The 12,334-nt window shown below is 45.9% G+C and overlaps 1 protein-coding gene across 3 annotated transcripts in view; it reads right to left on the bottom strand.

Moving 5' to 3' along the window:
* Window positions 1–12,334, bottom strand: part of MTSS1 (MTSS I-BAR domain containing 1) — a 181,228-nt gene that overhangs the window by 59,929 nt on the left and 108,965 nt on the right. For 2 of the 3 annotated variants that reach the window (XM_073632228.1, XM_073632230.1), the window contains exons 3-4: window positions 4,448–4,532; window positions 657–775 (exon numbers count right to left, since the gene is read on the bottom strand). In XM_073632228.1, coding sequence (XP_073488329.1) covers window positions 657–775; window positions 4,448–4,532 — 204 coding nt within the window. The remainder of the gene's footprint in view (window positions 1–656; window positions 776–4,447; window positions 4,533–12,334) is intronic. The other variant, XM_073632229.1, reaches the window with a different exon arrangement.

The raw sequence follows: 12,334 nt of genomic DNA, 5'->3' as shown, positions 1-12,334 counted from the left end.
GACTGACAGTCAACAGCTCTCTGCTCAGGGAGCTGTGAGAACCGAGCGATCGGAAGCGTTTGATCGTTCGGTTCTCAGTCTTAAAGCTGACGGGAGGACCAATGCTGCAGTCACGAGTGAACTATAATTCTGAAAAAAATAAAAAAATAAAATTCCATACTCTTAAGCATCAGCTTACTCTATAGAGTGCCTATTGCTATCACAGGGGTGTAGCATCATCTTTTAAACTTTATTAAACAAGTGGGGTTTTTTTTATTGTGTATTACATTTTTTTAAAAAGTGTATTATTTAAAAAAAAATGTGCGTTTGAAAAATCGCTGAGCAAATACAGCGTTACATAAAAACGCAACACCCACCAGTTTATTCTCTAGGGCTTCTGCTTTAAAAAAAATATATATAAAATGTTTGGGCGTTCTGCGTAATTTTTTAGCAAAAAAATACTGATTTTTACATGTGAAAAAATACAATAATAATTTGGGCTTTATAGACACTTTAATGAGTTAAAACAGAAGTGTACAAACTTGTACTTTTTGAAAAAAAAATCTTCACTCACACCTCAAAAAAAAAAAAAAAAAAAAAATCAATAGCATTCAAGTGTGCCCGGGAGGGATTTCAAACATTTTCTCCATCATTGGAAAGCTCCTTTAATGGCAGACCTTTTATTGATCTCCAGTGATTGCTACCTTTAGCATGGTCCTTGTCGAGCTGATTAGCAACCTTCTTCCATTCTTCAACTTGCTCTTGCAGTGGATTGATCAGACAGTCAATCAGAGCGCTGAGATGGAAAATAAACATAAAAAGTCATTAACATCATCATTTCCCAATAAGGAAGAAAAAAAAAAAATGCATGATACATAATACAACAAGCACAGGTAGGCAAATGTTTCCATAGCTTTGTCTTTTGTCTCAGTAATTAGAAAATACTAAGTGAAATGTGCGTTCCACAATCTAGTGATTGAGCTCTGCTGAAATTGTAGAGACGGACAGGAAGTCCGTGCAAAATAGAGATATGCTATGGAATGTAATTTTTCAATTTATAAAGTGGTTGTAAAGGCTGAAGGTTTTTTTACCTTCATGCATTCTATGCAGCCCCCCCCCCCCCCCCCAAAATACATACCCGAGCCTGATCTAGCAATGTGCGTAACAGCAAAGGCTCCCTGGACTCTCTCCCTCCTCATTGGCTCAGAGGCAGCAGCAGAAGCCATTGGCTGCTACTGTTAATCATAGCCAGTGCTGGGGGAGCGGAGGCACGGCCTAAGGCTCGGGAGCGAAGATACAGGAGTGTCCCCAGAGCAAGCAGCTCGCTATGGTGGGCACTCGACGGGGGGTGGGGGGGTGCAGGGGTGGGAGGAGCCATGAGCGCTGGCAGGGGACCCGAGAAGAAGAGGAGCTGCTGGCTCCTTCTCCTCATCAAGTGCCCACCATAGCGTGTCGCCAAAAAGAAGCTCCTGCTCCTTTTTGGGCAACAAGCTTTGCGCTATTTATAGAAGTCCAGAAGTCCTATGGGTCACAGGGTCACAATTCGTTTTGCACTCCTGTGACCTGTTTTCAGCAGAGAGAGGACTGAAGTCTGTTCTCTGCTGACATCACAGGAATCAGTCCAGGCACCGCGTCATCCTGACAAAGTCTGGATCCACCAGGTGCCTGGACTGATGCCCGTCTCACCCTCTCCTTGCAAGAGACTGAGACGGCTGCTCCCCGCCCCTCCACAGCTCAGCGCTCCAGTGAGTGAGGAGAAGTAGAGAGGAGAGCTGATGATTGACAGGCAGCAGCTCTCTGCTCGGGGAGATGTGAGAACCGAGTCATCGGCGATATTCAATTGCTCGGTTCTCATGTGCTTTGAAAAGGAATGCGGTGCGATTCCCATCCGAATCAAATGTGGTTTCCCACACCCCATATATGTGAACCCAGCCTTAAAGCGGCTTGCTATGGTGGGCACTCCATATGGGGGGGGGGGCACCACAACAAGCCACTTGCTCGGGGGACACTTGTGATTGCTCGCTCCAGAGCAGGTAAATATACTGTGACATGTTTGTTATTTTAACAAAAGAAAAGAGACTTTACCATCACTTTATATTTGCAGGCTATGCTTCAAGGTTTGCAGCGCTATGCAATGGATGTGCTTTACTACTTCACCTTCTAATACTGGCCTATGAGTCAGGCTGAGAGAGCTAGATGCCAGATGTCCTCCAGTCAGGAAATGAGACGGGCTCTGTGTAACTTGGTGGAGCTGCTAATGCACATGGAGAGAAGCTCACAGTGTGCAGCATAATTAGAGTAAGCAACTCCGGGACCGAAAAGCTTTTAAATGCTAAAGGTCAGCTTTAAACAGGCAGGAGAGAAAAGTAATTGCACTAAACCACTGGGAGCCCCATCTATTGGTAAATCTGGGAATCTCCACATTTATTACAACAACAATATAAGACGCATATTAACCCCTTTAGGGCCGGAAGATTTCCCCCCCCCCCTTATTTTGTGCGATACGGCACTGCGCCACTTTATCTGACAAAAATCCACGGTCCTGTGGCGTTGTACACAAACAAAAATATTGATGTCCTTTTTCTTCCCCCACAAATACAGCTTTATTTTGGTGGTATTTGATCACCTCTGCGGTTTTTACGTTTTTTATTTTTTGCGCTATAAACAAAATAAGACCGACAATATTTTAAATAAGAAAAATAATATATTTTTTTACTTTTAGCGATAAGAAATATCCAAAAAACACAAACAAATTTCTTCATCAGTTTAGGCCACTATGTATTCTACATATTTGTCCCCAGAGAGCCTTCCCCTTACACCAGGGTCCGCAGAGAGCCTTCCCTTTACACCAGGATCCCCAGAGAGCCCCCCCTTTACATCAGGATCTCCAGCGAGCCCCGCCACTTACATCAGGGTCCCAGAGAGCCCCCCTTTACATCAGGGTCCCCAGAGAGCCCCTCCTTTACACCAGGGTCCCCAGAGGGCCCCCCCTTTACACCAGGGTCCCCAGAGAGCCCCCCCTTTACACCAGGGTCCCCAGAGAGCCCCCCCCTTTACACCAGGGTCCCCAGAGAGCCCCCCCCTTTACACCAGGGTCCCCAGAGAGCCCCCCCTTTACATCAGGATCCCCATAGAGCCCCCCCTTTACATCAGGGTCCCCAGAGAGCCCCCATTACATCAGGGTCCCCAGAGAGCCCCCATTACATCAGGGTCCCCAGAGGGCCCCCCTTACATCAGTGTGCCCAGAAGGCCCCCCTTACATCAGTGTGCCCAGAAGGCCCCCCTTACAGCAGTGTGCCCAGAGGGCCTCCCCTTACAGCAGTGTCCCCAGAGGGCCTCCCCTTACAGCAGTGTCCCCAGAGGGCCTCCCCTTACAGCAGTGTCCCCAGAGGGCCTCCCCTTACAGCAGTGTCCCCAGAGGGCCTCCCCTTACATCAGGGTCCCCAGAGGGCTTCCCCTTACATCAGGGTCCCCAGAGGGCCTCCCCTTACATCAGGGTCCCCAGACAGCTGCCCCTCCCCCCTTTCCAGAGGTTTTCTTGCACGTGGCTGGTCTCCGCTGTCTGTGCACCTCCAACCCCCAGCACATCTCTAGGGGGAGGGAGCAATCAGCAGCTCTATGTTGCTCGTAGACCGCGGGATGTCCTTGGGGCTTGTAGTTCTCCTCCCGAGTGTATACAGTGGAGAGGGGAGGGGCCTCTGACGTGGGCATCTATTAGTAACATTATACAAGCAGAGCGACTTACTTGTACACTGAAGAGTGAAACTGATACCTGCCCGGGCCAGAGGCCCCTCCCCTCTCCACTGTATACACTCAGTAGGAGAACTACAAGTCCCAGGGAGATACCGCCGCCCACGGGCAACATAGAGCTGCCGATCGTCGCCTCCCATCTCCCCCCACTGCATCCCAAACTGACAGCCAGAGGTGCAGGGGGAGATGCTGCGTCTTGGGCCCCTCCCCACAGCGGCAGAACGGCAGGGCCCGATCGCAAGTGCGACTGCTGAGACCCTGAAAGCTCCGCCGCTGTGTAAAACAGATCTCATTTAACACATTGCAGTAGTGTAAAAAGTTTTATTAAATTAAATTAAAACACGCCCTCTTTTAAGAATTGCACTTACTCAAATCCTATATCATATCAGCATTACAACGGTGAGATCAGCATTCATCCAGACGGGGGGGAAAAAAACAAAACAGACTTTACTGTTGTGGGTTTAGCAACACTTTATATTGTGTTTTTGATTTGTGGGGCTCAGATGCAGTGAAGAGCCGCTTTAAAATGTTGGATCACTACGTGTTACCTTCGCTTTCTGTTCTGGTGACAATGGCTACCAAGGTAAATGGAGAGGGTGAATCTACCTAGCTGGGACACCGACAGCAATAAAACCTGACAGGGGTTCTAACCCCCCCATTACTCTTTCCAAAAACGAAGAACAGAAAATAATCAAAATGAATGAATGCATTGCCAGACCTGGAAAACTGCCTCAGTTTGGACTCTATGCTGCGATGTCTCATACACATCCGGGTCAAAGCAGAACCGACTTCTCTTGTTGCTCCTGAAAGACACAAAGTTTTAGAGAGTGAAATAAAATACTATACAAGGTTTTCACTTACATGTTACTTAAAGCCCAACTCTACCCAAAACCGCTGTCAACTTTGCATGCTTTTACACTTTGCCATCATCACTCTCTTGAAGATTCTGGGAGATCCTCTCATTAGAAGTCCCAGTTCTGCCCGACCACAATGGTCATCACAGAGCCACATGATGGCATAAGTGACATCATCATTGTGGGAGGGGCAGAGGCACACAACTAAACCATGCAAAATATAACTTCTACGCATAGCTAAAACCAAGAACAAAATGGAACATATTGCAGATTACGGTCCTTAAGATGTGTTGGCTGCATTTGTTTTCTTTTCTCCAAGCTAAGAACATTTTCAGCAAGTACAGGAACAGTTGAGTACTGTAATACTTTAGATTTGCATTAACATCCACATTTTTCAGGACAAGCTTTCAGGGTTGTTCCCCCTCCTTCAAGGTCCAAGCAGTACTGCACAACCCAAAAGCTTGTCCTGAAAATTTGGATGTTAGTGCAAAGTAAAATAATTAAACAATTTCCGCGGACGGCACTCCACAATCACCTCCCAGCAAGTACAGAAAATACCAGTTTGATCCTGAAAAGAAATGCTGTTTCCCGGTCACGTCTTCTACACTGAATAGCTGTAGCTACAAATTGCCCTGCCCACCACATAATAGACAAAGAGACACAGACATGTTTGGAGTCCATATCAGAGGGCAGCCTAGGGTGACAACCATGGCACCCTCCATGGATACAGTGGAGGTGCAACGTAGCCACCTAGTGGCAGGAAGGAAGTTATTTGAAGGAAACTTGAAAAATAAATGCAACCATGACACCAATGATTAGCAAGATACACAGTGGTGTAGTGGATAGCACTTTCACCTAGCAGCAAGAAGGGTCGCTGGTTCGAATCCCAACCATGACACTACATGCCTGGAGTTTGCATGTTCTCCCTGTGCCTGCGTGGGTTTCCTCCGGGTACTCCGGTTTCCTCCCACACTCCAAAGACATGCTGGTAGGTTAATTGGCTTCTGTCTAAATTGTCCCTAGTATGTATGAATGTGAGTTAGGGACCTTAGATTGTAAGCTCCTTGAGGGTAGGGACTGATGTGAATGTACAATGTATATGTAAAGCGCTACGTAAATTGACGGCGCTATATAAGTACCTGAAATAAACAAAATAAATAAAAATAAATATATGGAATTTTTGGTTTGAATGTACTTTAAGGAGGGCGGGCCATCATGAGAAGCCAATCAGGTTTCACTGCACATAGCTGTCAATCTAACACTGCAAGCTTGCGTCATCTTATATCTATAGGAACCTTTAAAGAGGACCTATACTCCAAAAATAAAGAATATGTAAAGCCAACATTTCATATTCCTGATATGTGCCTACTGCACCATGTACTTGTATGAAAAAGTCTCCTGTTCTCTTTGTATTCCTTCTTTTGTGTGAAATTCCTGGTGATCCTGCTAGTCCCTCTGCTTTCCTATTACAACTGACCACACTAAGCAGGAAAACATAGTGTGGTCAGTGTTCTAACTGTGCTGGGAGCTAATCTAATGATCAAGCTTGTGCCGCCCCCCTGCACAGCCAATCACTGGGAAGATCACTGTGCGGCTCTTTATCCTCCCCCAGCTACTATTTAGCTGAGAACAGCTAAAAAAGGGTGGGGGAAAAGGTATTTATTTATTTTATGATTATTTTTTATATCTATATACGCATTTTTGCTTTCCATTTCTATTTTAAACTGAATGGGGTTGTTTTACAAGGTGATCATTTACATCAGGAGTCTCAAACTGGTGGCCCTCCGGCTGTTGGGAAACTACAAGTCCCATGAGGCATTGCAAGGCTGACAGTGATAAGCATGACTCCCACAGGCAGAGGCATGATGGGACTTGTAGTTCCGCAACAGCTGGAAGGCCACCAGCTTGAGGCCCCTGGTTTTTAAAGGAAATCTGTATAAGAAAATACATAAACTATCATTGTTGAACCCTTTTTTTTTTTAAATGGTCATCTTAAGGAGATTAACGACAATCTTTACATCCCAAAGTAAAAGTTAGCTGTAACTAAATTATTTTACCAATCTATAAAGTCTATCTTTAGCTGAAAAGACAACTCCGGTTTCCTCCAGCAAGGCGCTGGTCACAGGATTTCTGCTAAATGGGTTTTGTGGATTGAAGCGTAAACGTTCCCAGTAGCAGAAGCCATATAACCAGCCACCAGAGGGCGCCCATGGTCCAGGCTTCTCAATGTTTTTCAGGCCCTCATTTACCTTTCACTTCCATCATTCAGTAGGATTATTAAAATATCTCTGTATAAGTCTTCTCTAATGACACAACGAATAACATTTCAAAAACACAGAGGTGTTTAACATTCCTGACATTTTCTTTTTTTTTTTTTTTTTGGAGGGGCAGAGCAATTAAATGTCTCCTTGTACTACTGAACACAAACACAAGGAGGCACTGTTGCATCGTCCAAAAACACCCCAAATGTCAATGCATGTTCGATGTATCCAATCCCATCATTAGAAATAGAAGGCTGCGTTGTCAGAGGATTATTATTGTGATTATAATGTAATATGCCACCGAGACCGCTGAAATCGCATGACACAAAATGATTTGTGACATGTAAGGATAGGTTGTTATGATGGGTTATAACATTGTGTCCAAGCCCAGGGCAGAGAGCTTTGTCCATCATGAGACAATCTGCAGCAGTGTCTTGCGTAATTCGGAGTACTTCAGGCAAACAATGAATTTTTTTAGTAGTGTATATATATATAGGGTTTTTATAACATTTATCTTATAGTAGTGTTTATTTGTAGATTAGCATGTCAATGTAGATAAGAGAATTCTAAAACCAGTGCACCATCAATGTAGGTTATATACCTCTATGGATATCCACCATCAGGAGCCACTGGTGAGACCTGAGGACAGGTTTGGGATATCCAAGTATAGTCCAGCTGAATGCTATAGGTCGGGGGTCCCCAAACTTCTCAGTACATGGGGTACATTGTATATTCTACTGATATTTGTGGGCTGAAATATATCAATTTTATAAAGAGTCCCCTCCTTTCATCCAGGAATGCCCATCAGGGTCCCCCCTTACATCCAACAATGCCCATTAGAGTCCCCCCTTAAATCCAGTAATGTTTATCAGAGTGCCCCTTATATTCAGCAGTTCCCATTAGAGTCCCCCTTATATCTAAGAAAGCCTATTACAGGCTTGCCTTGCATTCAGGATTGCTCAGAGTCCCCCCTTAGAGACAGGAGTGCCTGTCAGAGTCCCACTTAACATTCAGGATGCCCATCAAAGGCCACCTATATATTCAGGATTGCCGATTAAAGTCTCCCCTCAAATCCAGCCACGTCCCACCTTACACATAGGAATGCCTATCAGAGCCTCCCTTATATATAGGATTGCCCATTAAGAGTCCCTCCTTACGTCAAGTAATGCCTATCAGGGTCCTCCCTTACATCCAAGAGTGCTCAGCAGAGCCCCCCGCCCTTAAACCCAGAAGTACCAAGCAAATCCCCCTTACATCAGGGAGTGCTACTGAATGTAGGAGAGAGGACTCTCATAGGCATTCCTGGGTGTAGGAGGGACATTTAATGGGCAATCCTAAGTCTAAGGGAGGACTTACTGTGCACCCAGCATATTCCCCCTACCATGAAGGAGTTCTCAGCAGAGCCCCTCCTCTCCCACTTAGATCCAGGAGCACCCAGCAGAGTACCCCTATACATCTAGGGATGCCCAAAGAGTCCCTCTTACACCCAAGAGTACCCACCAAAGACCACACTTATATTTAGAATTGCCCATTAGAGTCCCCACTCACATCCGGCAAAGTCCCTCCTTACACCCAGGAGCACCAAGATCTCTTACACCTAGGAATGCCAATCAGAGCCCTCCCCCCCCCCATACCTAGGATTGCCTATTAAGAGTTCCCCTTACATCCAGGAATGCCTATCAAAGTCCTCCCTGACACCTAGGATTGCTCATTAAGGGTCCCTCCTACATCCAGGAATACCTATCAGAGTCCTCCCTTACATTCAGAAGAACCCAGCAGAGTCCCTCCCTACATCAGGGAGTGCTCAGCAGAACCCCCCTTACACCCCAGAGTACTAAGCACCCCCCCCCCTTACATCCAGGAGTGCTCCTGAATGTAAGGGGGGACTCTGATAAGCATCCCTTGATGTAGGAGGGACTCTTAATGGGCATTACTTGATGCAACGGGGAACTCTTAATGGGCAATCCTAAGTGTAAAAGGGGTGGGGGGGGGGCTGCTTGGTGCTCCTAGGTGTAAGGGAAGGCTCTCATAGGCGTTCCTGGATGTTGGAGGGACTCATCATGGACAATCCTAAGTGTAAGGGACCAGAATATTCCCCCTACCATGAAGGAGTGCTCAGCAGAGCCCCTCCTCTCCTCCTTAAATCCGGGAGCATCCAGCAGAGTCCCCCCATACATCCAGGAAAGCCCAAAAGGATTCCTCTTACATCTAGGTGTGCCCAGCAAAGTCCTCCCTGATATCCAGGAGTGCCTACCAGAATCCCCCATCATATCCTGGAGCAGAGCCGCCCACCCCCCCCCCCTTTACATCCAGAAGCCCCCCCCCTTTACATTCAGGAGCGTGCCCCCCCCCCTCCCCACCTTACATCCATGAGTTCTCTCCTGCATTGACGAACAGCCATTACCTACTGTCTGAGGGCCTCTGTTCATCTCTATGATGTGCGCAGGTAACCCGACCTCTGTGCAGTTCCTCAGCTTGGCAGTCTTGTCCTTTTGTACCCACAAATCTGCCGTAAACTCTTCATCATTGGGATGAATGGCGGCCAGAGACAGCTGCTGATGGCTGTCATAGGAGAGAACTTGGCCAGGGAATCCTACAGATGTGTGACAGCTGGACAATAATTGCCAGATATTCCCTATATGAGAACTAAATTAATGAAAACAAAGAAACTAAATACTCTTATGCTAAGAAAACCAAGTCCATCACTATTTGGGTAATTGTTGGGGGTCTCTGCGGCTCACCCCCAAACCTTGTATCACCCCCCCCCCCCCCCCCAGCTCATTCCTCCGCTCGGCATCATGTACGCTCAGTGATGACAGCATTACAGCGGGCTGTGTGTACAAAGTGCTGAACAATGTCATTCTGTTCACTGGGAACATTCTACCCGGCCAGGATTCCAGGAAAACAAAAACTGCTCTTTGCACAGGTGCGACCTGCTTATATAAGCTTCCATCTTTCTCATGAAACCATTTGGCAAACGTGTCGTAACGTGAAGGTTTTATTTCTCACTTGACAAAACCGTTCCCTCCAGGTGAACTATATACACTTATATAACCTTGCCTGCATCTGCCCTGTAGATACCGATATGAACATTGTCATGGTTCTTCCCGAATGCCGCTTAGGCCCTATCCTATCACACTACTGCATGGCGGGAACGCACGCAAAACAGCGCTCTTTTCCAACACACAGAATCGCACTGCCCTGTACCAGACACCCCATGAATTTGTGTGCGCGAAACTGCACGGTGCTGTACGGTGCGGGGCGTTTTTGGAAAAAAGAGTTAGGGACGTCTTTTTGGCATTTCTTGCGCGTAATGCATGGGCTGACGCTTGCTTATGTAGGCGTGAACCAGGCCTTAGAGACAAATTCTCTGCATTTTTCGCACATAGGGCAGCCCACTGAAATGAATAGGTTACCCTACACACAACGCATGGAAACATGCTCATGCTCAGTCGCAGCTGTAGGAAGTGGAGGGATACTTTCACTGCAATCAAGATGACCAGCCTCAGGGTTGTATGCATTCGTTTACAAAAATTACAACAAAAAACATAGGATTTTTGTGCTCACAGTAAGCCCTGGTCCACACTGACTGTGGCTTTGAAATCGCACGACTTCACGTGAAATTGCACGATTTCAAAGCCGCATGTCAGTGCGACTTCAGGTGCGACTTGGCTGACATCTGTGCGACTTCATGCACAGATGTCTATGCAAGTCACACCAAAAAAAAAAAAAAAATCGCCAAAAGATCGATGTTTCATGCTGCATACACCGGGTGGGTTACCGGCTTCTTTCAAATGTACTTACCTGTGAACATCTTCTGTTATTATTGGCATTCTACTGTACTTTCCCTTTTTCTGAAAACAATAACATTTATATTTGGAAAAAAAATAAAATAAAATAAAATTAAAAAAAATTAAAAAATGGCCAAAAGTAGTGCAGGAAGTACTTTTACAAAACAGTGTGCCACCGCACCGCTTTGAATGGTTTCATTGCCAACAATAGGTGCGACTTGCCATGCAATCCGACCTGTCAAATTGCGTGACAAGTCACGTTGATGTGAACAAGGGCTTAAACCCTTTTCTGTAAATTTTTTGGAAGATGCACTCTACTTTAAATAATCACCAACAAGGTATAGTGTGCCACCTGCAGGACGATGATAACAGGTGCACTACAAAAAAAAAAAAAAAAAAAAAAAAAAAAAAAAAAAACAGCCCCTTGCTGTTCGCCAAATCCCCCTCCACAGCTGTGGACAACCCATTGCATCTTATGTACCATCTGTCTTTTGTCTTTAAAGTGTAATCGCTTACATATAACCAGTGCAGCGACTGGCCTCAGGTGCTACACAGAGATGAAACAAATCCTCCTACATGAGTTGTACCTGTTTATCTGTAGCCTTCTCTTCTCTATAGCCATTCAAAGGGCATAATTTATAAAGCTTGAATGAGAGTTCAGAAAAAAGGGGGCAGAGAGCTGAAATCACACTCAGCAGAGCTCAGTGAGGAGAGCTCGGAGATCCGATTGGAGGGGTGGGGAGGGGACTGAAGGGGGGGGGGGGGGCCCTTTTCACACAGGAACAGAGCAATCAGCTGGAGGTCCCTCCTCTGTCACTTTTTTTCTATTGGCGTCAGAAATACGTGTCAGAAGAAGTGACTCATGCTGATAGCAAAGGAAGGAAGCAGCAGACAGAAATAAAACGTAGTGCTCTTAACTGAGACAAGTACACACTCTAAGGTTGCCACTTTTTCTTCAAGCCAAACCTGAACACTTTAGCGACGCACAGCAAAAAAAATTTTTTTTTTGTATACACTATAGGATAATAGACCTGGGACAGCTTTGGGCACGCCAAAGAGAATAGTAATGCAGCGCACATAGTGCCCCCTCACTCTCCTATCAGGCCCTGTTCCGAGCTACATTCATGTCTGAATAATGTGTCTGGGTTTCAGGGGGACTGAAACCTGGACACATGATTCAAAAACCGGACTGTCCGGGTGAATCCTGGACAGGTGGCAACCCTACTATAGAGGGATATGCTTTGTTCATATTTCATGTCTGAGGTTTACAACCACTTTAATGCACAGTGTCCAAAGCCTGCAGGGTGCACTATACCCCATTGGGAAAGCAGAGAAAAGGATTTCACAGCAAGTACAAACAATCCAATTTTTTCCCAATACAATATTTTTTGTAAAACGCATGTGTACAATACTGAGGCTGGTCATGCGCTGTGTCCGCCAATGAATGAAAGACATGAGGCTTTATAGCTGGGAATGCCTACAAATTGTGCTCAAACACTGCACAGCCTTCTGGCAAAAGCAGTGAGTCAATCACATAGGCAGAAGTATGGAAATCCTATAAATTCCTGCAATGAGTACAGTTGCCTTGGCGGCAAGGGAGATCACTTTTAATTTTTGGATAACTAACATAAAGAAGGGTTAAAATCGCTGCAAGGGAGGAGTTGCCTGGGCTGCAAGGGAGGAGTTGCCTGGGCTGCAA

The sequence above is a fragment of the Aquarana catesbeiana genome, linkage group LG05 (genome assembly GCF_042186555.1).
Source record: "Aquarana catesbeiana isolate 2022-GZ linkage group LG05, ASM4218655v1, whole genome shotgun sequence".
NCBI classification, from domain to species: Eukaryota; Metazoa; Chordata; class Amphibia; order Anura; family Ranidae; genus Aquarana; species Aquarana catesbeiana.
This window is presented reverse-complemented; position numbering and strand designations above follow the sequence as displayed.